This window comes from Terrapene carolina, unplaced genomic scaffold, assembly GCF_002925995.2.
Source record: "Terrapene carolina triunguis isolate 2854851 unplaced genomic scaffold, T_m_triunguis-2.0 Scaffold136, whole genome shotgun sequence".
NCBI classification, from domain to species: Eukaryota; Metazoa; Chordata; order Testudines; family Emydidae; genus Terrapene; species Terrapene triunguis.
The window spans coordinates 11758668-11781668 of record NW_020664487.1 but is presented as its reverse complement, the minus strand read 5'-3'; the positions used below and the strand labels follow the sequence as shown (position 1 = coordinate 11781668).

The 23001-nt window shown below is 42.8% G+C and overlaps 1 protein-coding gene across 11 annotated transcripts in view; it reads left to right on the top strand.

The window, feature by feature from the left end:
• ADGRL3 (adhesion G protein-coupled receptor L3) overlaps positions 1 to 23001 on the top strand; it is a 518922-nt gene that overhangs the window by 423868 nt on the left and 72053 nt on the right. For all 11 annotated transcript variants that reach the window (XM_029911933.1, XM_029911932.1, XM_029911929.1 and 8 more), the window contains 2 exons: positions 11785 to 11953; positions 16825 to 16950. In XM_029911933.1, coding sequence (XP_029767793.1) covers positions 11785 to 11953; positions 16825 to 16950 — 295 coding nt within the window. The remainder of the gene's footprint in view (positions 1 to 11784; positions 11954 to 16824; positions 16951 to 23001) is intronic.

Below are 23001 nucleotides of genomic sequence, written 5' to 3'. Positions count from 1 at the left end.
AAGGGATAAAATCTTGTTGATGATTGTGACAGTGTAGTAACTGAAAAATGAGACTGGTGAAACTGTTTCATGAAAATCCAGGTGACGCATATTAGTGGTCTAAGAAATTTGATTAGAACATTTGGCTTGATGCCAGCCAGTCATGTTGGATCTTTGTCACAAAATGTGAAGCCAAATCCTTTAAGTAGTCCCTTATTGCCGGCTATTGATTTTTCAGAATGAAGACACTCCTTCACTAATTAGCAACGAACACATTTGTTTTCTGCGAAGAGCTACTCTGGACTTCGAGTCACTTAGTGTGGCTTTTCAGACGTTGGCTCAATCAATTATTGCTAGCCCTAAAACTGAAGAAAAAAAACCACACACACTATATCTCATGGCAGATATGAATGGAAAATAACATCACATTGTGTTTTAGTTCCTTCTAGTTTATGAATACAGGAATTCCCATCTTAGGGAAGCTACAGTTTAACCACTTGAAAATGAATTATGCACATTTATTTCAAATTATTTTGGAGGCGCACGCATAAGCTCTCTGCTTTTCAGAGCATTGATCACCCATAGACGCCAAGTAAGGTTCTACTCACTTTGCGCTCATTTCTGCCATATTTGCTCAGCGGACTACTTATGCTCATACCCATATGAGTAAGGATTTTGGTATCGGCACCCTTTGTCCACATGTTTATCCAGCCTGAACCTTTTATTGGTCTCAGAAATAAGGGGAAACACTTTGAAATGCCATAGGTATTTTTAATTGTGTCTAACTGCACAAATCATAGCATCTGTTGTTGGTTATTTATGTCTTACTTTAATGCAGTGGTTCCCAAACTGGGGTTCGTGAACCCCTGGGGGTTCACGAAATGTTACAGGGGGTTCTCAGGAAAAAAATTCCATAATGGCGGACAGAGCTGTCCCTAGGGACCTCGGGCAGCACAGAGCCAGCAGCCCGGAGCCCCTGGACTTCCAAGAGCTAAGCAGATCAAAGCAAGCCTATCTATCACAATGAGGAGATTTAAACTTCAAGACTCCTTATAAGAAAAGGAAAGGGAGGTGGATATTTTTTGCTGTTTTTAAAATGAAATAGGCAGCTAGTGTTGTTTTTAAAATTATTATGAAGAACAAGTTTAAGCTTTGTTGTAACGTGCATTGTTTGCCTGGACTGCTCAAGACCTGAATGATTGTGTAGGAGGAACTCTTTGAGTTGAGTTCTTAAATACCTTCCTGCTGTGTCACATCTGATACTCCTTGATGAAACATAGGAGCCTTGTCTTATAACAGACTTATTCAAAGTGATACAAGCTATAAAAGTGAGATCTTGGAAGAGTGTTGCTGTTTTCATAATGTAATAAAAATACTGTAATGATAAATAATAATTAATAATAAATAGTATGTAATAAGCATGTCATAAAAACAAATTGTGTATTTCCAAGATCACTGCTTTTATAATTTATACTCAGGTAAAGGAGAAAATCCCTGGAAATATTCATTTTTAGGAGAGGGTTTGCGAGACTTGAAATTTTCGTGAAAGGGGTTCACAGGTTGTTAAAGTTTGGGAACCACTGCTTTAATGGGATGCTTTCAGTTCAAAGTTGGCTGAAAAGTTAAATTTTGTAAAAAAAAAAAAAAAAAAAAAACTTACCGTATACCTCATAAGGCCAACAGAAATTATTCCATTTTTTTTAAAAAAACAGACTTACTTCATTTGTTTTTGTCCCAGCTGCAAAAAATGCAAGCAAACAGTATAAATAGTTAAAGTAATCAATTTCAAAAGTTTGTTCAAGTTTTAATAAGCTAGGTTGCTAGTAGCACATATATGAGGAAGTCTGTTTGTCTAGAGGATATTACTTTGAGGTTGTCGATGTCCCTTTGAAGTGCACGACTGTGCTGTTCACTTGCACTCTCACATTTCTGGTCATTCTGTCTCAAAAAATACCGATTGGGATTATAAAAAGAGCCTAAGTCAATAGGGTTTGTGCTCCTAAGTTACATAAGTGCTTCAGGAAATCCCATATAGAGCAGAAATAGAAGGGGTCAGGAGACTGGAGATGAAAATGATTAGAACCATAGATTGATTTCTGAGTGAACTAGAGACCGGAAAGGTTGGCACTATTTATTTAAGGGAGAGGATGAATAAGAGGATCCTCATCCATGAGGGGGTCCTAGGCACTATGGTAATACAGTGTGTGATGGGTTGGATCACAGAAACCCCCTTGGGGCTGCCAACTGATGTGCCAAGACTACTTCTGCCCCGCCTTCCCTGCCAGCTTGGGACTCCAGAACCCTGCCTGGTTGTGCCAGACACGCTTGCCGGTCTGAATCACGTCCCACAATTTCAGGCTTAACTGAAAGACGCTTAAGAAATGTTCCTGTCTCGAACACTCAGATGCCCAACTCCCAATGGGGTCCAAACCCCGAATAAATCCGTTTTACCCTGTATAAAGCTTATACAGGGTAAACTCATAAATTGTTCACCCTCTATAACACTGATAGAGAGAGATGCACAGCTGTTTGCCCCCCTCTTCCAGATATTAATACATACTCTGGGTTAAATAATAAGTAAAAAGTGATTTTATTAAATACAGAAAGTAGGGTTTAAGTGGTTCCAAGTAGTAACAGACAGAACAAAATAAATTACCAAACAAAATAAAATACAATACGCATGTCTATGCCTAATACAGTAAGAAAACTGAATACAGATAAAACCTCTCCCTCAAAGGTGTTCCAGTAAGCTTCCTTTTACAGACTAGTCTCCTTCTTGTCTGAGTCTAGCAATCACTCACACCCCCTGTGGTTACTGTCCTTTGTTCCAGTTTCTTTCGGGTATCCTTTGGGGTGGAGAGGCTATCTCTTGAGCCAGCTGAAGACAAAATGGAGGGGTCTCCCAGGGGTTTAAGTAGACTTTCTCTTGTGGGTGGACTCCCCTCCCTCCCCCTGTGTAGAATCCCAGCTACGAGATGGAGTTTTGGAGTCATATGGGCAAGTCACATGTCTATGCATGACTCAGAACTTATAGTTAGCAGCCATGGTTCACATGCTACCTTGAACGTCCTCAAGTAGACTTCTTATGTGGATTGGAGCCTTCCAAGATCCATTGTCCTTTAAGTGTTTCTTGATTGGGCACTTAATTTGCAAATTCCTTTCTATAGATGCTGCCCAAATGCCTTACTAAGGGTACTTAAAAATCAAACCAGTACACAGTCAATATTCATAACTTCAAATACAAAAATGATATATGCATATAAGTAGGATGAATAGATTCAGTAGATCATAACTTTTACAGAGATATGTTACATGGCATATGTAGCATAAAACATATTCCAGTTATGTCAGATATACCTTCACAAGCATATTTCCATAAAGCCTTATGGGGCGGCAACGTCACACAGTGTGTGTGTGTGTAATAAAATATATATAATTAATAATAGGGGAGATGTTTAGAAGTTGTGATCCTTTTCAGGGTACTCATGACTCAGTCACGTTTTTAGCCCCCTGCCTTCTGAGAGTGGCAAAATGCTTGTACTTAAACTGGGTGTCAGTTCCCTGACACCATCAACCTGTTACCCACCTAAGCAATCTCCTCTGGGCTATGCCGGCCCTTACTTCACCTTGCAAGTTAACAGTTGGTGTGCCCTGGTACCCAACCCCCTTTGCAGTGTCCCTCTGTACCCAGCCCCTTTTCCATTGAACAGTCAGAGAGATACCAGGACTACTGTCCCCAGAGAAGAGTGTGCACACCAGCTTGTATGGTTCAACTCAGGATCAGCACCTAGCTTAATCTCACAGCTCTGAGATATATTTACAGTGAAAACAACAATAAATGTATCAGCAAAGATTCAAGAGGCACGAAATGTTGAGAAAGGATCATGGAAACAAAAGGTTACATATAAAACAAAATCATAACACGATTTCTGGAGACTAAACAACAAGCTAACCTTCGGTCTAGAGAAGTTTATCTCCCTCAGATGTCTTCTGTAGCATTTTCAGCCAAGCCTGGTGGTGATCCCGTTTTCATGAATGTAACCGCTCTGCCTGATTACTTCTTAAGGGAAGGATAAAGGGGTGTCTTCCCGGCCTTCTCCTTGTATCCCCCAAAGTTCAGTGGTTGTACCCAGAGTCAGGATAACCTCCTGTAGCTTATTCTCCGGTGTGTTGCCTCCCTACTGACTTCACTCTCCCCTCCTCATTGACTTTGTGTGTAAATGAGGCTTCCACTGTGTGGGCTGAACATCTTTTGTTTGGCAGAAAACCTGTCTGTCAACTGTGCCTTAATACAGACTTTGGGAACCCGTTTTTAGTAGACATACATAACTGCTTGCATAGTATCTGTGCCTATATTTCACAGTGGTATCAATGACCAATGTGATCCCGGCTTTCATTTAAGACCTCACACATGACATTCTCTGGTGAACCAGAATGTACAGACCAGAATCAGGATATTCTTGTAACCCCCTTGCCAGTTGGCATTGAGGGATTAGGGTCACAGAAGCATAGGCCAAGATTTTAAAAATCAGATGCCTGTTTTATCCCTTGCCATCCCTTCTATTTCTGGAGAGCTGCCAGATGCTCTCTGCTTTGAAAACCAGGCCATTTAGTTAGCTACCTAAATGGGGATGTAGGAGCCTAACTTTAGACACCGTTTGGTCCTGCAAACATTGCAGGGAATACAGGAGGTAACGTGGACACTTCTTTCTCACGATGTAAGAACAAGGGGACCCAATGAAATTGAAAGACATGTAACTTAAATCTGATTTTAAAAGATTTACACAACACATCGTTAACCTATAGAACTCATTGCCCCAAGCTACAGTTGAGGTTTTTGTTGGATTCAAAAATGGACTGGACATTTATATGGATAATAAGGCCATCCACCATTCTGTCAGATAGATGAAAAGAAATGTGGGGATTTAGATCCCCATGTCTCAGGGCATAAGCTAATCATTAGTTGCCAGGGGTTAGGAAGAAACATATGGAATTAGATGGGGGTACACAGTATTTTAAATATGGACCCTCTACTGATTCTTTATGTGTGTTACAGTTTGAGGGATAATTTATGTTCATTTCACCAAGACTTGGGGTTGATTTTTACTTGCTTGTATCGTATCTAAGTATCATGCCAAAGCTTTATAGCTCTCAGCTACATTTTCCCTCAGTCAGGGGTTGGTAATGTATATAATTCCAAGACTGTAGTCCCTTTTCTGTAATTTTTTGTCTGCATCGCAGACAATAACACTACACTAGTAATCATAACAACATACAACACCCCTGAACGTTACCAGGAAACAGGTTCTGCTCTGGTGTTCAGTATATGGGAACAAATATTTACATGTGAGCTAATCTTCGTAAAACTACTTTAGTTTTTAAATCAAAACAAAAAATAAAAACGTTGTAAGTGACTTAGGAGCCTACGTCCCATGAGCCAGACGTCTGAAACCAATGGGAGTTAGGCACTTAACCTTCTCAGGTGCTTTTGAAAATCCACCAAGGGCCTAGCTGCATCTTTAGGCACCTAAATACCTTTGAATATCTGGTCCATGGGATTTAGGCTCCTAAGTGTCTCAGTCACTTTGGAAAATGGGTCTTAGGCTTGTAAGTCACTTAAATGTTTTGCAAATTTTACCCTTAGGTGCTTTTGAAAACTTTAAGCTAAAAGGCAAATCCAATGATTTCACATTTTGTTTACACAAAGATAAAAAAGACCCTCCAGATACCTTGGAGAAAGGCCATTGCTACTCACTCAAAAACTTAGGAAAGGCTGTGACAGCTGAAGCTAAGACACGTGACTAAGGCTATGTTTACACCATACCCCCCTGGCAGCAGCATGTAGGGTATGTATAGCTACATACCGCAATGAAAAGCCTGTTGCATCCAAACTGTGATGTGTAGCTACACATGTCAGTGAAAGGCTCTGGTGGGGAGGAGATGCAGCTCCCCGTGCCGGAGCCTTTCACTGTCGAGAGAAAAGGCTCTGGCAGGGAGAGGCAGCGGGGAAAAGCCCAGCTTCACACTGACTTACACAATTCAGAAAACTGGTTATGAGGCCAAAGCCCGCCCGCTCTTCCCCGTCACTTCCCATGGCTTACTGAGGAGGGGAGCAGACCTGTGGACAAAGCCGTGCTGGGGACGTGTGGAGGGAGACGGTAGCTGCCCAGGCTGCTTCTTGCTCTACCGAGTCACTGCTCCACCCTCTGCAAAATATCTGCCTGGCCCCTATCGGTGAGGCCATGGGGACAGGGGAGCAGCCAGGAAAAGCTGCATTGAGTGACATGCTCCTTTCCCCAGCCGCAAACCGTCCAGCTGAGCTGCTGAAGGAGACCACACAGAAGGACTGGTCCTGTCCCTTTTGCCCTTGTCTTGATTGCCTCTGCCGTGATACCTCCTGGGTAGCTGGCTGAAGTGTGCTGCCTGCTGCTTTCCCCTCCCCGTGCCCTCTGCTAGGAGACACTGTGGTCCGCACAAGGGGTTGCTATCAGCTGGGCAGTGGTGGGAGGGTGCCTGTCCTCTGCCTGGGTACCAAGGTTCCCAGCTGTAGCATCAACAGGCCGTAGCAGGGGTCTGTGAGAGGGCTGGCTGCCCTGATGCTCTCGCAGCCCCTCTGAGGCAAAGATGGTGCAGTGCATGGAACCCCAATTCAGCCCCTCCCCTAAGTTACAGTCAGAGCCCCTGCTCGTGGAGGGAGACAGAAACCAACAGGCCCTCAGACCAGGGGCTCGCTCTGTAGACTCTTGGTGCCAGTAGTAAGCTCTCTTTACTCTGCCCTCCAAACGGGACTCCTACCCCATTCCCAACTCCCACTCCTTTCCCCAGTGAAACAACCCACACCCTTCCGATAGCCTCCCTCATGGGCCCCAACCCAGTGACCCTCAGGCTGATTCCTCCTCTCTGGCCAGTTCCCAGCCACCACCCTACCTCAGAGCTGAGACCCTCGCATTGGTGCTCACTGCTTCCCTTCCGCACCCTTTGCTTCTGCTCCTGACATGACCTGTCTCCCCCAGCAGCGAGGAGAGGGGCCACACCAAGAGCACAGGCCGGGGAGTGACACAGGTGTTTGCTGGCCTGGGAGGATGGTTCAGGGTGGAATTTGCTCCAGCCAGGAGTGCCAGCTCCCAGCAGTCAGAAACGTCCCTCATACTCTACCCCGAGCCTCCCTCCCCAGCCCCCACAGCTTCACTGCTAGAAAAAAGTCCATATTATGAAGTCAGGTGTCATTGGCTTTGCCCCTGGATGGAAAGCTACCCCAAGCATCCGAACACAGCAGAGATCTGCATGTAACCATGACCATAGCTTCTTCCGCACCCAGCCTGGGCCTGCATGCAAACTGGCCATCCTTGGGTAAGTGAGAGCATGGCTGGAGTGGAGGGAGGCCAGCGCAGGGCACACAAGATGGGAGGTGGTGGTCGGATGCTGGAGAAAAGCGATGGGGAGATGACAAAGCACCATCACCAACACCACGAGGCTGGTGGTAGCTCAAGCTGGAGGAGGAGGGGGTCTGCCAGCCCAGTGGTGTTGGTGATGGTGCGGAGGCGGGAGTCGACTCTGGCATGGGGTGATGTGCGATGGAGTTAGCGGAGGTGTGAGTGGGTGCACAGGCAGCCTGACTAGTGGGTTGAGCAGGGTTGCTGGACTGTGACTGGGGGAAGCTTTCTCACCTCGCTCGGGGCCCAGTCCTGATCTCACACCCAGGTAACTCCAGTGACTTTCCATCTTGTTTGGTGGATAACATTGTTCCCCCGCCCCGCCCCCCATAAAATGGAAGTAAATAGGTCAACACTTTCCTGTCTCCTTGCAATCAGCGGAGAGGGTTTTAGACGATTCTAATGCCATTATCTTTAAACGAGGGTAATGTCGCAGTCTGACTCATAAATAGGCAACCTGGGAGTTACAATTTTGAAAAAAACTAATAATAAAAAGATAAGACTTCTATAGAACATCCGACTATATTGGACAAAGAATGCCTAAGGTACAGCGACGCTTGCCATCTAAACATATCAAAGCTTCCCAGGATGACGACGTTAGATTTCCTCTATTAATGTTCTCCATAGACAGCAATGATTTTTTTAAAAATAGATGTCTAAGTCAATTGAAATTTTATAAGCAGCAGAAGAAGACTGCGGCTGGGGAGCTACAGAACTCAGGGAATGATGGCTGCTTTCATAAGTGATGCCAGGATGCTGCTGTTATTTAGATCCTCTGATAAGTAAACCAGTCTGGTCAGTGTCTGGGGGGACACCTGAGGAGGAGGCTGTGGCATTGTTTTTGGTAGGCTGGGAATAAGCTTTGGTTATTTCTTACAAAATATTCTTTCTGGCATTATATTCTAATGTTGGTGTTCTTGTCTTTGTCTATGCATTCTTTAGCTATGAGGATAACAGACCCTTCATCAAGTAAGAATGACCTGAATGGCTGATAAATCCCATTTATCAGTGTGGTCTCATGAACCAGCTGGCAGATCAATATTGAAAAATCATTAAAGCTTCTGTCATTCACGTTTGAGGCAGAAGAGCAAACTGTGCAGGAAAATGGCCAGGCATACAGCTTCTAGGCAGAGTAAACATGCTGCATATGTATTGCCAAACAATTGTCACTTTATCTGCTTCACAATTCCTGATTGGACATCACCCGAATTCACGGCAAATGTTAAAGCAATCTCGTGTAGTACAGACTTGTTATACCAATAGCAGCTTCCTTGTTTCATTACGCTCTGTGGCTCTGTGCATCAAGTGTGTTGTGTTGGTAAGGAGGGCTTTGGCTTGGAATTCTTAATGCAATTTAGGGGTAAATTTTCAAAGTGATGCATGGGTATTAATCCATATAACTCCGAAGCTAATGGGGGCTAAATCTCTGTGCAAGACTTGGAAAAAATGTCTCCTTAAAGATGAGACTGCACAGTTGTCACAAATTGTCAATTTCAGGCTTTCAATCGTGCCAACATTTGATGTTTTGTTTTTCCATTTCTTTAGAATTAAATTATAAAAAAAGACTGTGAAAAACTTGTAACAGAAACACAAGTCTGTACAAAGAGCTAAAAACAAAAGGAAGCAAGAAACTTACAAATTATGCACTTTATATCAACATTTCTTGTCCTGCAACCAAAAAAGAAAAAAGAGAAAAAGTAGTATAATGGAAGCATAACAACTTTGCAATAGACTTTCAGTTTGTTCTTCTGGTGAAGAGTCCTTTGTGTTCATTTTTTTCAGTTCCATTGTCATATTCTCTTTCATTTTTCAGTTCTCTTTTCAAGGGTAGGGGATGGAGCAATTTTATTCAGTTTCCACCCCCTCTTTACCTCCAGGTCTGTTTTCTACATCAGAACTTTGTATATTGCACAGGTTGTGCTGCGTGGCTCCTCTAACCCAAAGATTCCTTTCAGCTGCTAAGGTAGCATATTTCTGTTACTACCATATACATGGTTCACTCTTTCCTATGCATCTCTGTAGTCTGAGGTGCTCTCCTTAGACTCAAGAACTAGCTGAAACTGGAGATAGGGTCATTTTCAATTACCATTTCGGTCATTTTTAAACGACCAAAATACACAAGGACACAAGAGAAAAATCTTTGTTTCTGCATTATTATTATTTTTTTAAATGACTTGATTTTGCAATTAAGATCATACCGTGGTCTCCTTGCTGGTGGAATCTTGGCAGGAAAAATATTTAAAACAGCCAAGCTATTAAACTTTGTCAAGTGACCGCCTTTCAGAAGGATTTTTGAGACTGCATTTTTAATTTGCATAGTGCTAAATATTTATTCACAGAATTGACTGGAAATGCTTCAAAGGAGCTGGTTCTGGTTTGCTAAATATAAAATAGGGATTTAAAATAAAAAAACTGTCTAAATAAGTAGTTACCTTAGTGGAGCTCTTCTGGTCGCATGGATAAATACATGTTTTATGAACTTCAATGGAAGATATAATACTGTATTTTCTTTCTAATATTTAAAGAAGAACAACGAGAAACTTTGACACAACAAGAGTGTGTTTCTGTTTAGGACAAACCCTTATAAAAGCACAGGAATTCAAAGTGAAGGCTGACATGTTGCCCTAGTGGCATGACTACAAGATTGGCATCCCCAGCTGCAAATGGCTTGGCTTTCTCACAGGATTTTTCACCAGTTCTTTTCTCGCTCTCTCTCTCTCTCTCTCCCTCCCCCCCCCCCCCCCCTTTCCCTTAGCAGAATGCAAACCCAACTCCATTCTGTCTCAAGCCAAGTTTTTTTTTCAAGCCTGCAATGTCTGAGGAGGTTGAAAATTAGGCAGAATTTGAGCTCACTCCTCCCTATCAGGACCTTGATCCTTCAAGTCCTTCTGCTGTTCCCAGCAGATAGCTCAAAGCTGTTGCACTCCAGGACTGATGTAAACAGAGGGCACAGATGAGGTGAAGCGTTATGGTGTGGGCCTCCTTGCTCAGGGGAAGTCAATCCAAAGCCTCTCTCAAAGAAGAAGAGTTAAAAAGAGGAGAGGTGTGAGTGGAGAATGAGCATGTCTGGGCAGGCTTTCAGGCCTGAGTCCCCCAGGTTTACATGCTATAATTCCATTCACTTTGGTAGAGTTACTCCTGATTTACACCAGGGTAACCTAGAGGGAAAGCTGGCCCTTGGGCTTAAGAGTGATCCTCAAATGAGGCTGCTTGCCCTGCATTCCCCACTTTGGCCACTAGGTGGAAGTTCCCATGGTGCCTGCAGAGTAGCACTCTCATTAAGGTCCAATCCAGCGTTCACTGAAGTCTATGTGATGACTCCTATTCATTTCAGTGGGTGCTGGAGCAGAGCCTAAGACAGGACTGGGTTCCCTTCTGCTCCCTGTCCTGCTCTTCATGCTTTGGCTTTTGGGTACCCCTATGGAGTAGGGTATCAACCCCTCCATGTGACTTAGCATTTAAAGTTTCAGTGTCGCTTGGGATAGCTTTGCCCCTTCTTGGATGGCGGTTCTGGCTCTCCTTACACTGAGTTAACAGAAGTAAAACACACCAGCTGACCTGTTTGTCCAAAGCTCAGAGCGCTTGCCTTGGTTTCTCAAAAAGAAAAAGGCTGTGAACCGATGTCTGGAGTCACTTCTTACCCCTGCAGCCCATCCTAGCAACCCAAGTGAAATGCATTCTTGAGGGGAAGCAGCCACACATTGAGAATATTCCTCCCCCCACCATTAAACTTCAGAACAAAACTCTGAAGTAGAAGCACAGAGAGCTTCCCCCCACCTGACTGCAGGCGAACCAAGTCCCAGAGCCTGACCAGCCACGTGTAGTAGTTTTACCTTGTTTTAACTGGCAATGGTAAAGTTTACCAACAAATCAGAAACCAGGGGAAAAAACAGGAATAAAGGTGCCTTAGTGACTGTTAAATAGGGAGCATTTAAAGAAGCTAATCCAACTTCACCAGTGAAACCCGTGGGGGCTAACAAAACAATTCCTTAAAAGGGTTTTGTTTTGTTTTTGTTTTGTTTTTTCTCAGCCATTTGCAGAAACAGCATCTACATATCATTTACATATTCACTGCTACTGCATTAAAAATGTTTATGGTACAAATCTGCTTTGGTTAAGATAAGTTTCTGTCCTCATAACATTTTCATTTTTGTATCTCTCCTCAAGCTCAAAGATTAGTAAAGTGCATGGAATTTGATAAGCGCTTTTGTCAAACAAAAAAACAAAACCCAACACCTCCTTGTAACTCTGTCTGATTATTTTTTCTTCTGCTAAAATGATAGTGGAATATAATCACTGCTAGTAGATGTGCTAATTCCTCTATGGATCAAAGACCAATTCCTTTCTGTATTTGTTTTCTTTCTCTCCACAGGTCATGGGTTATAGGTGCAATAGCCCTACTCTGCCTCTTAGGACTGACCTGGGCCTTTGGACTTATGTATATTAATGAAAGCACAGTCATCATGGCATATCTCTTCACCATTTTCAATTCTCTGCAGGGAATGTTTATATTCATTTTCCATTGTGTCCTCCAGAAAAAGGTAAGACAGATTATTCCGCGCTTCATAGTAGTGATACAGGGTATTTCGTTGCCTAACAACCACACTATAATGTTACCAATGTGCCTTGCATTTTTATTGAACAGACTTGTTTCTATTCACATAATAAGGGCTGTATTTAGATTGGAAATTGGAGAGATGCATGAGAATGAGATACTGAATGAGATGCATGGCTGTGGCATAGCAACGTTCAGGATGTTGGAGATCACATTATCACATGCAATACAAAATGGTAGCATGTAGTTTTGAGGGAGGATGTAATACCCGTGAGAGTTGTTTGCATTTTAGAGGCCTGATTCTCCATTCACTTACTCCAGTGTTACACTGAGACAACTTCATTGGCATGAATGGAGACATCAGTAACATCAATGAATTTCCTTCTGATTTGCATGGGTATAAATGAGAGAAGAATGGGGTTGTGTATCTTGGCTTAATTTAATGCAAGAAAGCACTTGGGAATTGCCTGTCTATATAGATGTACATATCAGGTGTTAATAGGAACTGCTTCATTTATTTTTTTTAAGGGGAAGATTTTCAAAATTTTGAGGTGCACAGGTCCTATAGCACTACAAGCTATATATAATAACTGTTCCAAAAAGTCATGGAGAGGTTTTTAAGAAATGGAAATTCAGGAGTATGAAAGCTCTTTAAAAAAATTAATTTCTTCTACCGATGTTAAATGTACTTCTGGAATAATAAGGCCAATTTCTCTTTTCAGCTTACAACAGAAAAGAATGTAAGCGCTTGTAAATGTAGGCTCCGGTCCTGCCTTGTGACCTGTGTGGCTGGAGAATAACAATGTAGGATTGGGGTCTTGCTGAAATTTGATCCTGTTCCCCACCTACGGGCCACATCCAAAGCCCATTGAAGTCACTGGAAAGAGTCCCATTGACTTTAGTGCACCTGGATGTAGGGGCTTGACCTTGCACCATTCGGGTGAATGGGTATCCTCCCATTGACTTGAATGGGAGCAGGAACAAGCCCTTGATGAGCCGCAGCGTACTGCATTGCAGCTGGTAGGCTGACATGTAAAGCCTTGGCCAGCAAGTTGTTTGGAAGCAGTTTGAGAACCAGCTTGCTAAATCGTCATGCTTTAAAACTGGAGAAAGAAACTTGGAGTCAGATTTTTGTTCCATGTCATTTCACCTCAAGAGCGATCATCATAAGAGACCTGAATGCTTTAGTTCAAATCCAAATTTGTGATAATGATTCTAAAACTTTTTAACTTCCATGCATAATAATAAAAACGTAGGAAGATGCTGACTACTTTAAAGAGACAAGTCAGCTGAACAGAGCAAACACTGTCAGAAACATCTTTAGGCACCTACAGTATCTGCAGTTGCCTACAGAGCCATAAATGTTCTGGGGATTGCCACCTAACTTTAGGCTGCTGTTTATGAAAATCTTGACCAAAAGTTTAGAGCTGCTATTTAGTATCTCAGGGTAGCATAATGCAGAATCATTGACTGCACAGTATAGATTGGTTTCAAGCATTTCATGAAGGTAAGAAACTAAGCAGACCTATATATGTATGTATATTCATACGCCAAGCATTTACTGATGTATTGACATCAGGCGCATGATGTGTTGTTACTGGTTTAATGATAATGACCCAATTCAGCAAAACACGTCAGCACATACCTCATTTTAAGTACATGAGTAGCTCCATGGAAATCATGAGGACTACTTATATGCTTAAAGTTAAGTGCATGCCTAAATGCTTTGCTGGCGTATCCTCAGTAAGAGCAATGTAGTTACTTAGTCACTTTTAAGCAGCCATATTGCTACAACCTAAGTTAAAAAAAAAAGAAAACACCAAAATTCTCCACCAAATCCACTGCGGTTTAGAGGAGAAAAGAAAACTCTGCTTGTAAATGGGCTGAAATGAGCCAATGGCATTTTCACTTAAATGTGGAGAAAATTATAGAGCGTCTGAGCCTTAAGGAGAGCCAATTCTTCTTTATTACAGCATGTATGTGGAAATGTTAATTTGACCTTTTAATAAATGAATCATTAAGGGCTAGATTCTGATTCCCTTATTCACATTGAATAATTCACTCTGCAGGCAGTCGCATTGTCGTGGGGCATCAGGCACCACTCAGCGTGAGTAAGGGGAATTAGCCTGTCCCATATTAGGCTTTGTAAATTCTACCATCTATATACATGATATATCAAATCGAAAGGAATCCCACTAATCTCAGTCAAAAAGAGCAAACAGGGATGGCACGAGCATGCCCTTGAAACAATTCTCTGCTGAATACGCTGTTCAAAAAGCATTTGCATTGGATCTGTGCATCTGTTTCAGTGTTATTTGTAGTATCCTCTAAGCTGTATAACGATGACAGAAGAATGCAGTTATACCCCGAGTACCTATACATCTCCAGTGCCTCCTGAGGTCAAAGGCCTGCCTGCCTTTCCAGCACTGACTATGAGAGGGCATCTGATAGAAGTGCAAATCTTGTTGTGTGTTACTGCTGCTCTATATTTCTAACAATTGTCTGAGCCTTTACTAGTCTATAGATACCACAGATTGGGAAAGAGGGAAAGCACTTAAACACATGCTCAGGTCCCATTGGGTGTGTCTACACTGCCTTGTAAATCCGGATCTGTGGGACCTGGGCTTGTGGACTCAGCGTTTCCAAGCTAACGCCTCGGTATCCACATGCATTATAAATCTGAGTTACAGTTGCTGGACCCAGGTTCAGGGGTGCTGCGGGTTCTGCCACACCCTCTGGCTTGAAGTAAATAACAAACACCAAATGCATGGTTTCCATGACTACCATCATCAGCGCCGTCGCTATAAAAATTGTTCCAGCACCCCTGCCCAGGTCTCAGAGCAGTGCTAACGCAGCCATACTGCAGTGCACAGACCTTCTGACTCAAGTCTGCGGCTTGAGCTGCGTCCACACTGCAAAACGACAGGGCTTCGACCCGAGTCTCAGCAGGACTTGGGCTCGGATCCACCCCGCAAACCTGAGTCATACCCCAACCTTGGTGTGCAGTGTAGACGTACCCATTGACAGCTTTACGCGTGGTCCTAAATAGAGATTCTTTTGTGAGCCTAGGCGCCCCATTGCTTATTTTGGAGATCCTGATGCCCTTACCCCAGTCCAGTAGCACTTATTCCATGCATAGTGCCATTGACTTCAGTGGATCTGCCTGTAGCGTATTCAGCAGAAGGACCATGTCAGAATCTGGCCCGTTAAGTGCTAATTTCAGCAGATGCTGCTGAGGTGTGGGTTGTGCTCTTTGGGTGTTTGTATATTTCTGGGAAGACGGGAGCTTCATTTCTCCATTAAACCTGTTTCAGCTCTCAGTGTTTTGGGTTTGCTCTGCTCTCTGACTCTTTAATGATTCTAGTCAGATTTACAGTGTTTCCTTTTATGAAGAAGTTGGATTTCTTTCAAGTCTGTGTTTCCTGTACACCCTGTTGCTCTAACTCTCAGCCCTCTTGCAAATGTTTGTTTTCTAGCACAGCACCGCTTAATGGCATTATAGCATTGTGGCCATTCCAGCACCGGATGCCTATTTTACACTCTTTGGCCAGAATCTCTCCTCTCTCATGCCAGTTTTACGACAGTGTGCTGTCGTTGATTTCAGTGGGGTACTGCTGATTTACGCCAAGGTAGGGGAGAGGAGAATCCAGTCCAGTCCCTGGATTTTGGGAATCTCTTTCCCTGAACCAAGGGGTTGGGAGAGGGATTATTTGGGGGGGGGGGAACATTTTCTGTCTCTCACGGACTGGAAAATCAGCACATAGCTGTGGTGGGAAGCAGTTGGTGGCTAATTAAAGGAATTGAATTATTTTCTCTCAGCAAAGGACTGATTAGGCACTCGAGAGCACATTGGGCACTCATGGTATTGTGTTTGTCTCAAGCTTTTATGGAAAGGCCTAATAAAAAAACCCTGTAATCTGCTATTTAAATAATCGTTTCACAGATAGGTTTCTGAAATGCCCATAGGAAGAGTGGAGAGAGATTTAATCAGAGAGCAGTGAGCACAGTGTGCTCCCAGACTAACCTCTGCTGGTTTCCTACTGCATTTACATTTCACGTGGAGAAGTAAAGTGGCCTTTTTTCACATTTGTGGCACAGCCTGAGATCACCCAGCTCAGCAAATGACCCATTTTCACTCTGGCCTCTCCCTGGTCTCCATGCATGTGCAGTCTAAATTATACACACACTCCAAACTTTTGCAGTGCCTAGAGCCTCAGCTGGGGTATGTCAGTGTAGTTCCATTGAAGTCAGGGGAACGACATCAATTGCTGCCAGAGAAATTACCCCATTATCTCCTCAGTCTTGTCTGTCATATTATAGGGCTTTATGGGGGCGTTTGCACCGTTCCCACCAGTTCTACACACAGAAGACTTCATTTCAAAGACTGTCAGTTTCACAGTTTTCTGGAGTTTGAATATATATATGAAATCAATTCCTCTTATACGTTTCTTTTTTTGTAATTTTCTTCCTAGTCCCCTGCCAGAAGCAATAACTTGTAGCACCGTGATGAGCCAATATGCCAGTTCATATCAAATCTATGAAGATATTAATTTTGGGGCATAAATAGAATGTCTTTATTTTCTCTCATGCTGCTTTGATGTGCCTCAGAGGTAGCTAAATTCGACTGATATCGTTGAACCGCTTTCCTACATAAAAGCCGTCCCTTATGACATCATAAATGTAGAGCTAATGTGTTAGGAGAACACTGTTGAAAGGTGTAATGGAATTTTTCTAAATGCACAGAAACAGCTATAATTTTAATGATTCACAGAGGAGGAAAAAAAACTATTGAAAATCTTTAGTCTCAGGCTGGAGAGGGAGTTGCCCACTAATGGAAATTACTGTTTAATTGACTAGGTACGTAAAGAATATGGAAAATGCCTGCGCACACATTGCTGTAGTGGGAAAAGTACGGAGAGCTCCATCGGCTCAGGAAAAACATCTGGGTCACGGACTCCTGGACGATATTCCACAGGCTCACAGGTAAACTGTGTATGTTCACCGGCATGGAATGCTTCTTACCTCCCTGCTAATATAGTTCTTTGCATCGGGTGATCTGTAGGCAAAGGATTCATTTCTGGAAATGAGACATCCTCTGGACAGGTACATCACTTTGTGCAGTAACAATCCATCAGTCAAGGAGGCTTCATTTGCTTGTAAAACTGATGGGGGAATAAGTTGATTATAAAACTGATTTGATAAATGGGCAGCTCAAAGACTTCCTGTTTGGTATCATTCTTTCCCTTCTGAACGTCATGGGTCACACTCTGCTCTTTGTTATAGGAGTAGTAATCTGTAGCAGTTCCATTAGAAGTCAAAGGAGCTGCTTCAGAGTTACGCCAGAGTCATGCAAAACAGAATTTGGCCCAATGCTTTCAGATGTGACATCCCTGAATCGAGCACAGTTTGGTGACCTTAGGTTGAAATTACCATTAGCATCCCTTAAGCAGTCCTTAAATGAATTGAGGTGAAAACAAAGGTGTTTTTCCCCAAGGCTAAGGAATGTGTGTTTTATATGACAAGGTTACTGTGCTATCCCAACAAAATATTTATGCTGATAAAAAAACAACAGCAGCTAAAAATCTTGTATAGGCTGGGTGCTGAGGCCTATCACCTTCTGGCAATAGTTGTTTTAATCTGTTGGTTTACTCAGTTTCCATAGTTTGTGGATCTCTGCAAAGAATCAACTGAGATTCAAATAATATTATTTATTTTCTAAATTGTATTATGCTCTGGTCAACCAAAAATTCCGTTTTTATTCTGTTTGGGAGTTTGGCATTTTACTCCCTAACTTGTGTAAGGATGCTGATTTATGAAGAGCAGTGCATGTCAAACAAACTAGCTGACTCCTTAATCAAGAGAAACCAAACACACACTTATTCTGCATTACTAAAGGATCTAATTATATTTGCCAATTCACCTATTCAATTATGACAGAAACATGCAGTGAATAACAGTTTATAATCTGTCAGGAAAACATAATTTGTGATTTATGTTGTCTTGGAAGTAAATTGTTATTTATTTTAAGTTTTCCAAGGTGTCATTCAAGAGTTGTATTCTGACATCTGCTAGGGACTGCACACAGCGCATATAGTAATGGAACATGGGGCCTTTCACCTCTTGGTCAAAAGTGTCTGGTGGTGCAGATTTGGCCAGTGGTCTGCCTATCGACTACCTAGCGTGTCTTACATATACAACACTCCCATTAATACACCCCAGAATGATATTTGCCTTTTTCGCAACTGCATCATGTTGTTGACTCTCATTCCATTTGTGATGCACTATAATTCTCAGAGCTTTTCCAGCATTACTACCACGTGCCAGTTTGTCCCATTTTTCAGCTGTGCATTTGATTTTTCCTTCTTAAGCATAGTACTTACCACTTATCTTTATTGAATTTCATCTTGTTGATTTCAGATTACTTCTCACATTTGTCAAGGTTGTTTTGAATTCTAATCCTGTTCTCCAAAGTGCTAGCAACCTTTCCCAGCTTAGTGTCACCCACAGATTTTATAAGCATGCTCAACACTGCATTATGCAAGTCGAGACCCCTACTTGATACACCCTGTCAGTTTGACAGCAAACCATTGATAACTCTCTTTGAGTATGGTCTTTCAACCAGTTGTCCACCCACCTTATATTAATTTCATCTAGAATACATTTCCCTACTTTAATTATGCAAATATCATATGGGACTGTTTCAACAGCCTTAGTAAAATCAAGATGTATCATGTCTACTGCTTCCCCCCATTCACTAGACCAATAACCCTGTCAAAGAAGGACATTAGGGTGCTTTGGCATGATTTGTTTTCGACAAATCCATGCTGGCTATTCCTTATTATCCTCTAGGTTCTTACACATTGATTGTTTAATAATTTGTTCCAGTATCTTTTCAGGTATCGAAGTTCGGCTGACTGGTCTGTAATTCCCTGGGTTCTTTTTCTTGCCTTTGTAAAGATAGGTACTATGTTTGCCCTTCTCCAGTCCTCTGGGACCTCATCCGTCCTCCAGGAGTTCTCAAAGATCATTGCTAACGGCTCTGAGATTGCTTCAGCTAGTTCCCTAAGAACCCTATAATGAATTTCGTTCTCACACCCAGGCTAGGCTAACTCAGGTGTTCAGACCTAGGTGCCAGTCACCCAGGTGAATTGTGCAGTGTGGCCACAACCCTCTAGCGGTCCCTCCAGACTAAGGTTGAGACACTTTGGCGGGTTTGTGCTTGGATTACACGCCAGCTTCCTATGCTGTGCTTGTTTTCCGTATCAACAGAGGACCCCAGGCTCTGCGGCTGGCCATCCTGCACTTCTCACAAGCCTTACAACACACAAAGAAAATCACAGCAGAAAATGGATGATGATTCTACAGGGTTATAGAGAGTATCTAATGCCATTTATTTAACATTTGTGACGCATTGTCTCGGAGTGTTTTACAGAGAAATGACCTGGGATTGCTTGGAAGCATTCTATTATTTTATAGCAAAATACAAGCTGCAGGGGAAGATAAACCACATGAAATATTTTCCCCTGTTAAGATACTCCAAAACATCATAATTAATAATCAGGAACAATTACGCCAAAGAAATTAAACAAGCTTCTCCACCATTAGTAATTAAATATTTAAAAGGGTCGCACTTTACATTAAAGTTCCATTCATAAAAATGTTTATAAAGGATTAATAAGCGATTAATAGATGATTTAATACTGGGTAAATCAATTGTCATAGAGTCCAATGGATATTTACACTGTGATTCATAAATAGGAGTGGGAAACAGTTTTCCCATCCCATGAGAATTTGATATTTTTTTCTGATCTAAATCTCACAAATTTTCAAAAACCAAAAATCAATTTATAAAAAAATCAGTTCAGTTCAATCAAATAATTTCATTTTGATAATTCCAAAATGTTTTGTTTCCATTTCGAGGTTTGTTTCACCTTTTGTTAGCGTACATGTACGAACATTTCAAAACAAGAGGTCTGTTTTATTCAAAACACTGAAACTTTCCTGTTCAACAATCTCAAAACTTTATTAACCAAAAATGTTTCGAGTCAGGTGTTTCATAAAAACCATCACTGTTTCTCGAACAGTTTCTGTTTTTCCCACAAACTGGCATTTTCCAATGAAAAAGCGTTTAATTGGAAAATTCCCAACCAGCTCTGTTCATAACCATCTGTTGCACCTTCTGCTGAAACGTTTATAACTATAGCACACACTGCTCATGTCTGTGACCTGCTTATGACGTCTATTAACACTTTATAAACCATTTATAAATGGAATCTTAATATAAAGTGTGACCAAAATGGGTTATTGTAGAGTTTTCAGCTAGGATTTTCAAGAACCCTAAGGCTCATGGACACCTGCCTACCTCCTTTAAAATTCCTTGGAAGTCCCAGGCTTCACATTTCCATAGTGCAGAACAATGCTTCCCCTCCTTGTGCCATCTTACCCATGTCAGAGGTGAGGGCTGGGCAGGTGTCTCCCTTGCACTCATCCCTGGGTTTCTCAGTGTCCTTGGAGGTATGTGGATGTTTTCCCCCACATGGCAGAATTATTGACTCACAGTGTCATAGAATCATAGAATATCAGGGTTGGAAGGGACCTCAGGAGGTCATCTAGTCCAACCCCCTGCTCAAAGCAAGACCAATCCCCAACTAAATCATCCCAGCCAGGGCTTTGTTGAGCCTGACCTTAAAAACCTCTAAGGAAGGAGATTCCACCACCGCCCTAGGTAACCCATTCCAGTGCTTCATCACCCTCCTAGTGGAAACGTTTTTTCCTAATATCCAACCTAAACCTCCCCCATGCAACTTGAGACCATTACTCCTTGTTCTGTCACCTGCTACCACTGAGAATAGTCTAGATCCATCCTCTTTGGAACCCCCTTTCAGGTAGTTGAAAGCAGCTATCAAATCCCCCCTCATTCTTCTCTTCTGCAGACTAAACAATCCCAGTTCCCTCAGCCTCTCCTCATAAGTCATGTGCTCCAGCCCCCTAATCATTTTTGTTGCCCTCCGCTGGTCTCTTTCCAATTTTCCCACATCCTTCTTGTAGTGTGGGGCCCAAAACTGGACACAGTACTCCAGATGAGGCCTCACAAATGCTGAATAGAGGGGAATGATCACGTCCCTCGATCTGCTGGCAATGCCCCTACTTATACAGCCCAAAGTGCCGTTAGCCTTCTTGGCAACAAGGGCGCACTGTTAACTCATATCCAGCTTCTCGTCCACTGTAACCCCTAAGTCCTTTTCTGCAGAACTGCTGCCTAGCCATTCAGTCCCTAGTCTGTAGCAGTGCATGGGATTCTTCCATCCTAAGTGCAGGACTCTGCACTTGTCCTTGTTGAACCTCCTCAGGTTTCTTTTGGCCCAATCCTCTAATTTGTCTAGGTCCCCCTATACTCCCCATCAGCCCCAATGACGTTCTGCGTTGGGGAAAAGGAGAGGTTGCCTTACATCCTTTGTACCTGAGCAATACCTTTGATTGTGTAGGATTCTGTTAAAGATCGAGGCTGATAATAAAACCATCTGTTTTCCATTCGCTGCCAGCATATGGGGATAAGTAGCTCAGCACAGCAGTTTGCAGGCATGAAGCACAGTCACACACACACACACACACCCCAACACTGCACACATTTCCCTGCCTAACCCATCTCTTCGGGCGGGGGTTATCATGTCCCAAACTCCTTATGTGTGGCTGTTCTCTGAGCCTGCTCTGCTGGGTCTGTCCAAGCTCATCAAAATGGAGGACACCTTCCATGTTTGGCTACGTGGAAAAGCATAATGCTTACTGCTCTGGGAACTCTCCGGGGCTCAGCTCCCGTGCACTGAAGAGCACGGACTCTTTGACACACAAACTAGGAAAGATGAGGCTGCCCATGGCGACACTACAGTGCAAGCCATGTGTATTTCGGCCCTCGTTCTCCCACTGCCATATACCCCAATGAGATGCTGGTGTAACTCCTCTGAAATCAGTGGAATAACACCATCCTCATGCTGAAGCTGCTCAGGGGTGATTCAGGCCCTTTATTATTATTGTAGTAGCATTTTTATACTTTAGCTTGCAGCTAGTGCCTCCTGAATCGTTCTCCCTGCGTCAGGAGACAAGGAGGGGTGACGGAAGCCACAACCCCAGATTGGGTTTCCCCATAGCAAAGGCGGATCATGTATGCAAGGCCCATGACAGTCCCAGTTGTACAGCAGTGCAGCAAGTTCATTTGGCCACCTCTCATCCTGACATTCAGCAATGCAGCTGGGAAATATGTCTCTTTGGACCCTTCCTCCAGATAATGGGGAGAAAAACAACCAGCAATCAGGAGCCAGATATTCAAAATAGCTCAGCGCTCAACACCTCCCATTTAGGCATCTCAATAAGTGACTGGGTTTTCCAAAGGGGATCAGCTTCCATCTTCAGGCACCTAAAAGAAATGACCAGATTTTCAAGGAACAACAGGCGCTACTCAGAGATGAGTTGTTCTGAAAAACTGCCCCTGCTCGCTGCTGCTTATCCCGTTGGAAATCTGTCAGTAGATTTTCCAAAGCGCAGGCTTGGGGATGAGGCGGTGTGGTGCGAGTGACAAAGGCAAATGCCCCATGACCCATCTGAAAGACAAAAGAGAAGACCGCTAAATCCGGGATAACACAACAAGACCTCTTCAATAAATGCTATCCCATAAATGTCAAAATCTTCGCTGTTTTTCATTAGGGGAATATAACTTCTCTTGTTTTGTGGCTGTATTTATTTCTCACCTTCCCCACAGTGGATAATAAACCTCTAGAAAACTTGAGCACATCCAAAGATGCCTAGACATAAAACAACTATTCCAGTATACTTGGGGGAAAAAAACCAGATACAAATCAATATACAACAAGGGAATTTTAGAAGCATTCATGCTATTTTCTGTGAGTTAGTTTCAGTCATTCAACACTACACGGCTGGAACAATATCTTGCATGGAGGTTATTTTGTGCACGGTCTGTTCTGCTTGTTTATTAATATTTAGAAACTATATGCTATCCTGTGATGCACTTCTTATTTGAGA